This window comes from Neopsephotus bourkii, unplaced genomic scaffold, assembly GCF_033783945.1.
Source record: "Neopsephotus bourkii isolate Nb327-2 ecotype Australia unplaced genomic scaffold, CSIRO-AGI_Nbou_v1 NB_1658, whole genome shotgun sequence".
NCBI classification, from domain to species: Eukaryota; Metazoa; Chordata; class Aves; order Psittaciformes; family Psittacidae; genus Neopsephotus; species Neopsephotus bourkii.
The window spans coordinates 640,973-646,983 of NW_026902132.1; the positions used below are offsets into that span (position 1 = coordinate 640,973).

Here is a 6,011-nt window from a genome sequence, read left to right on the forward strand (position 1 = left end):
TTCAATCTAAAAGCTCATGAGAGCCATTCTCCTCAAATCCAATCTAGTAACTCTTCTGCCTTAGGAACAGAAGCTTTTACAGAGGGGTACGGAATAAACCAGCCATTCACGATAGCATGCATATCAGAGTAAGAAAGGCATTTGGAATCTGATCCAAACCTTGCTTAAGTTATTAAAAAAAAAGTCTTGAGTCTTGCAAATTCACGCTAGTGTACATGTACCTTTGTTACCCCTTCTTTTATTTACTGGAGGTTCAAAGCCACTTACCCCACCAAGATAACTAGTAACTAAATGGATAGTAGCAGAAAAAAAGCATAAGTATATTCTGAAAACAGGGCATACTCTCCTGTGAGATATTATAAACAAAAAAGGCTGGGAATACGTCTATGCTTGTAGGCAATCTCATTTTATTGAACGGTTTGAAGTGCTGCTTAAAATAACACTTCACAGTCTGTACATGCAGTTTCCATTAAAAAAAATTTTTTTTCAGAAATCATGCATATTTATGCACATCATTTCACGATAAAAGAATTACCATTTACAGCAGAAATCCCTTTTTAAAAAATATTTTAAAAGATAAGGCAGGCAGTAGCAATTCTTCAGAAGGCAAAGCACAGAAACTCTCTACACTGAAGGTATAGTTTATTCACTGAGAGACATTAGTAACTGCAGAAGGTCCTTTAAGGATGGATTCAACTGAAAATGACAGTGGCTCAGTTGTTGGAAGTTTTGCTGTTGCCTGTTTGGCCCCAGAAAAGTCTTTTGTGCATTTATCTGTTGTGAACTTGTATTTTGGGTTCTCTTTAATAGCACACTCTTTGTATTTCTTAGAAGCATCTTCAAAATTCTCTTTCACAAATGATGTTCTCAGCTCTGCTCCTGACCTGTCAGGAAACTTTTGGTGGAACATCAACTGAAATGGACCATATTTGAGAGGAAGTTTGTTACTGGTTTTGCTGATCTTGCTTAATAGCTGCTCCTGATGAGCCAGAGAATCCTTATTAGAAATCTGAGAGAAAGTCCTTTTTGGAGGAGAGAAAGCTGATCTTTCGCGAGTTTCCTGAGGAAGGCACGGTATCTCATTATGTGGCTGCTGAATGTCTTGAGCATGGGTCAGAACAAGTGAATTTTCCAGTTTTGGAGGCATGATGTCATGCTCAGTATTTGAACAGTCCTGACTTTGTGACACCTTAGCATCCCAACCTGCCCCAGGTTTGAGAGCTTGGACAGTAGTAGCATTTAACAGGCATTGTTGGTAGAGGAGAGCATCACTAATGGGGCCACATTTTGGCCACATTAAGAACCTAGAAGGCAGGGGATACTGTCTGTAGGTAGTAGCTACACTGACATTTGAAGAAATCAGTTCCATGTTGCTGGATCCTGAATACTGCATGGTTAGATCAAGGCAGGTTGGTAAAAAATTGCAAAACTCCTTGTTTGGAGTATCAACTTGAGTAGCATTGAAGGCTGTCTTATAGGAGTTGTATTCAGCTCCATGCACCATGCGGTTAGGGAGGAAAAGGGCAGCTGCTTGTGTAGCTTCCATCATCTCCCTCTCTTTATACTCTCTCTCTAGCATAATGTTCTCCAACTCTTTATCAGCAAAAGCCCGTCTCTTTCTCATCCTGTCACTTACAGGGGGTGGCAAGGGTGAATTCCCTCCCAGGTAAGGGTCTGTTGGAATAGGACGGTAACCTAGAACAACAAAGCAGCGTTAGGAATGAGGCTGCATGAGAAAAACATCAGTGTGTCTGTAACAGGGCTCTGTTTGAAGCCAGTCCGGCCAGGCGCGGAGCACTTGCTACAAACTGTGGATACCATCAGCTCCTGCTGAAACCACGTCACGGAGCCTTAGCTCCCCGCGCCGTCAGGCACATTCTGTGCAAGTTCTTCAGTGCAGATAAGCCAACCCTGCCCCCCTGACATGTGTCGTCTCCTAGCTGATTAGTAACTTTAAAAAGATATTCCAAAACAGCAGATTGAGGAAAAAAAATTAAGGGGGGGGGGGGTTGTGTGTATGTGCATATGTGTGTGCAAAACCCTGCTGTGTGTTATGACTGGTATTCCACCATGCAGCTTAAGGAGATAACCATCCATTTTCAACAAATACAGAAAGTATTCAAATATTTTATTTCCTCAGAACTGAAAGAGAACTTCAATAAAAGGTATAAAGCCAGTCTCCAGTATATTCAATTACCAGGCTACCTAGATTTATTTGACATAACCAACAAGGTCCAATCCCATTTGCTCTATTCAGACAAGTAATCCCATCAAATTAATGGAACTGCTTACAGGAGTAACAAGAACAGGGTTTTACCTGCTTTCACTCCCATTCCTCTCACACAGGTTTCCCCATTGCCAAGGCAGATATCTATACCTACAGCTGATGCCTTGTCTATTCTCTAAAGATGAATCACTACGTACATATTGCTACAGATGGTAGAAAATTCGAAGGAGAACTAGGAGAAAAGAAAAAGAAAGTTAAGATAAATCAGAGGAAAGAATACAGAAGAGATTTTTTTTTGTTTTTAAATGGTGAACTGTAGATGAAAATTAAAAGGTTTCTAACAGGACAGGATTTTAATTGTGCTGTCACAGGCAGAGAAAAGTGCTTTCTGTTTTGAAAAAGAAATAAAAAGGGCTAGAATTGAGAATTGTAATGCTTTACAGGACTACAGTTTGGAAAGTAACTAAAACATATGCAGAAATAAGTTTGGGCATGATCCCAAGAGAGAGTGGGGAATAAAAATACACCCTTTCACTAAAATATCAATCTTTAAAGTTTCATTCTTCTGCAGTTAATATTTTTGACAGGGGGAAAAAAAAAAAAAAAAGGAAAAAAAGGCAGCCTATCATGCATATCTTATTATTGAGAAAGCTGCAAACAGTGCTGCTGTGTTAAGTCAGATCAAAAAAGCCAAAGATAATAATTTATCTACTCATGTGCTGATAAAAACACCCGTGAACAAATTACCCTGCCCTGCAAAACGCTGCTGGGTAGTCATGTAAAAAGAATGTCAGCTTGTAACAGTAACTCTCAAATTTCAAATTACAGTTGCTAGCATTTCAGGCGTTATTGGAGGGAGGGAGGGGGGGCAACTTGAGTTGTGCCACATCGATCCCAGCCACGAAGGGCAGGAGGCCTGCGCAGAACGGAGCCAGTCGCCGGCGTGCTTTAACGCCATTCGGCGTTTATTTCGGGAAATAACGCTGCATTTCACGCTTATCCTTGAGCAGCCGCGGCTCGGGCGGAAGGTCCAGGTTTTCCCTGGGGCGGAGCAGGGTTTCCCCGCTGCCAGCCGGTGCTGCGGGGCTGACCGCGGAGGGGCGGGGGTACGCTTACCTTCCAGGATGCTCTTGGCCAGGAGGCTGGGCGTCCGGACGTGCCTCTGGTAGACGGCTTTGCGCTCCAGGCTCGTATGCTTCCCCGCTAGCCCCTTCTTGTCCTAGGACAGCGATCGGGCGGCCCCGTCAGCCCTGGAACCGCTGGCCCCGTCCGTCCCGTCCTTTCCAGTCCCTACCCATCTTACCTCGGTGGCCTGTTGCCGTCGGAGGGCCACCTGGGCGGCCATGACACGCTGCCGTTCCACCACCAGCAGGCAGTTGGCGCACTGGCAGTCTCGCCAGCGGCAGAATCGCTTGTGTCCCTTCAGGCACGACACCACGCCGTGATTGCGGCACCGGGCGCACTTGGGCGTGCGGCTCAGCTTCCGCGGCTCACCCCGCCGCGGGGCGGCCGCCGCCGCCGCGTCCTCGCCTTCCTCCTCTTCCTCCTCCGGGCCGGCGCTGCTGCCGGGGGCCTCGGCCGCCTCCCCCTCCACGCTCTCTACGTCGATCTCCCAGTCGGCAGTGGCACGTCCTTCAGCCATGGCTCCGCGACAGCGCAGCTGCAAGAGAAGGGTCAGGTCGCTTGTCCCCTCGGCGGGACGGCAGCCGGGGCACACCCGCTTCCTAGGTGGCCGTCTCGGAATTGCCCTGCCCAGCAGCCCCGAAGGGATGCGCCCCGGTCGGGAGCTCATGCAGAGCCCACCTGGAATATCGTCTACGCCCTCGCCGCCTGGTCGGCCCTATTCTTCACGCTCCACGAAGGGCTTAGCTGAACCTCGACGGTCGCTCCCCCACCCCTCCCCGGCCCGACCCTGCTTGCAGCGGAGCTGGGAGCGGAACTGTGCGCGTCCCCAGCGGCGGAGGGAGCAGGAGGAATAGCGCACAGGGCTTTCGGGTCTGCCAGGTCTTCACAGGAACCTGTTTGTTTCAGGGTCCTGACAACCTCTCTGATCGCGACGCTCAGACGCAGGGGACAAATAGGGAACGCCTGAGCATCACACGCCGCTGCCGTCCGCTCCCGCCACTCGGGACAGCAGGATGAGCTCCTGGAGGTCTCTGCACCGCGGAAGCAGCGCCTTTGCACTTACCCGGGTTTAGCGCCCGAGGCCGGCAGGCGGAACGAGTTCAGGCAGCCCTCCCTGTCCCCACAGCAAGTAAGGCTGCCCAAGCGCGGCCGGAGGCAGTAGGGCACTCCCGGTCCCCGCACCTGGCGGTGGTGCAAGCCTCCGGGACGCCGCGCCGTCGGGGGTCACTGAGTGCCGCGCCGGGCCGGGTCGGGTCGGGCGGGGACTCGCGTGTTTGCGGTCGCGCTCTCCGCAGCAGCGCCGCGGATGGCACCCGGGCCGCCCTCCGCGCGCCCGCCCCGCGGCACAGTGCCCGCAGCGCCCGACCCGCCGCGTTTTCAGCGCCTGCCGCAGCCGCTCTGATTGGCCCGAGACGCCCCCGACACGCCCCTTGTTCCCCCCCCTCGCGTGTGCCAGCCACCACCCGCCCGCTCGTGGGTGCGGAAGAGCGAGGGGGGCGCAGAGGGGGGCTTGGGGTGCGCTCAGCGGCCGTAGCGGGAAACGCGTGGTCGATCCCCGCTGTCGGGGACCGTCCTGAGTCCACACGGCTGGGACAGCCCCGTGATTTTCGTTTGCGGTCTTTAGCCTAGGTCGGGCCGCGACGTGCCACTGTGCACCCACCGGGCCCGCGGCAACGGGCTTCTCTCGCGCCTGAAAATGCAACGGGATCGGTGTTTTCTTCTTGCCCTGTCGGGAATTAGGGAGAGGAAAATGTCAGTTCATTTTTTTAAGCGTTACATCCCCTCAGTGGCGTTTTCGGCCGAGCACCGAGATGTTGAGTAACTTCCCCCCCCCCTCCCGCTCCCTGACGGAGGCCGCTCTTCGGACTCTGGGGAATACACTCTTGTCTCCCAAAATAGGGAGCAATCGAGATCGTAACGCACGACGTCTCGGCCGTGCCGGCAGGGTGCGGGAGCTCGGTGCTCCCGTCGGTGAGAACGAGAATTCCCACGGGACGAGAGCTGGCGAAATACACTTGAGCCGGGCAGGGGAAGCGCGGGTTGAGTTTAAACAGAGTATTCCCAGGAGGAAAAGAAATTAAAAATCATAATAATAATAATCCCACAAGAAACAAACAAACAGAAAAGGGACTGGGGGCAGGCGGGAGTGCGGGACAGCATCATTTCCCCACCAGCGCGTGGAACGTGTGTCCGACGCTGTTCTCCGGAAAGGAAAAAAATACTCTCTGCCCGTTCTCGGAGCCGAGCGTGTGTACAATAAATACCGGCAATACCCATGTATATAATAAACACGGGCATTCGCTCACGGTGAACACACGGACCGGCTGCCGGCAGCCGGTTCGGCATGGAAAAACCCTGCTCTCGCAGCGCTTCGGAAGGGAGGCCAGCGGCCGAGGCGCGGGCGGCGCTGTGAGGCTGGAGACGGGCTCAGGCTCCGCCGCCTCTTTCCTGGCCGGGCAGCGGCCCTTCCCCTCGCCTCGCGGACTGCTGGCACCTGCCGGGACGCGCGGAGGGAGCGTTTGCCGAGCGTTTGTCCCGAGGGAGCGTGTGTCCTCCTCGGGCCGTACCGCCGCCAGTGTTCACACCGGGAGAGCGGGGAGAAGGAAACGCATCCCCTGACGGCAGGTATTATTCATCCCAAAAGAGACTCCGGCTACTG

At 52.5% G+C, this 6,011-nt stretch overlaps 1 protein-coding gene across 9 annotated transcripts; it reads right to left on the minus strand.

The window, feature by feature from the left end:
- Nucleotides 1-485: 485 nt before the first annotated feature.
- Nucleotides 486-4,687, minus strand: DMRT2 (doublesex and mab-3 related transcription factor 2). Of its 9 annotated transcripts, none has more exons than XM_061375102.1 (5): nucleotides 4,416-4,687; nucleotides 3,531-3,887; nucleotides 3,344-3,446; nucleotides 1,637-1,695; nucleotides 696-884 (listed from the first exon to the last, which is right to left on the minus strand). In XM_061375102.1, exons 2-5 carry the CDS (start codon nucleotides 3,867-3,869, stop codon nucleotides 840-842), a joined length of 546 nt encoding a protein of 181 aa, XP_061231086.1. In that variant the 5' UTR covers nucleotides 3,870-3,887; nucleotides 4,416-4,687; the 3' UTR covers nucleotides 696-839. The 9 variants fall into 9 exon arrangements, 8 of the variants coding, with proteins under 8 accessions (XP_061231083.1, XP_061231082.1, XP_061231085.1 ...); XM_061375104.1 differs by lacking the exon at nucleotides 696-884 and adding an exon at nucleotides 2,425-2,459 and having other exon boundaries at nucleotides 1,565-1,695; XR_009728743.1 differs by lacking the exon at nucleotides 696-884 and adding an exon at nucleotides 2,318-2,459 and having other exon boundaries at nucleotides 1,648-1,695.
- Between the last annotated feature and the right edge of the window lie 1,324 nt (nucleotides 4,688-6,011).

Excerpts from the sequence above, each read along its gene's own strand:
- DMRT2 (XM_061375099.1), bottom strand. The coding sequence starts at position 3,869 with ATGGCTGAAGGACGTGCCACTGCCGACTGGGAGATCGACGTAGAGAGC. Across the intron at positions 3,447-3,530 it reads GACGGCAACAGGCCACCGAG|GACAAGAAGGGGCTAGCGGG; the intron begins GTAAGATGGGTA and ends TCGCTGTCCTAG. Across the intron at positions 1,696-3,343 it reads GGCCAAGAGCATCCTGGAAG|GTTACCGTCCTATTCCAACA; the intron begins GTAAGCGTACCC and ends TTGTTGTTCTAG.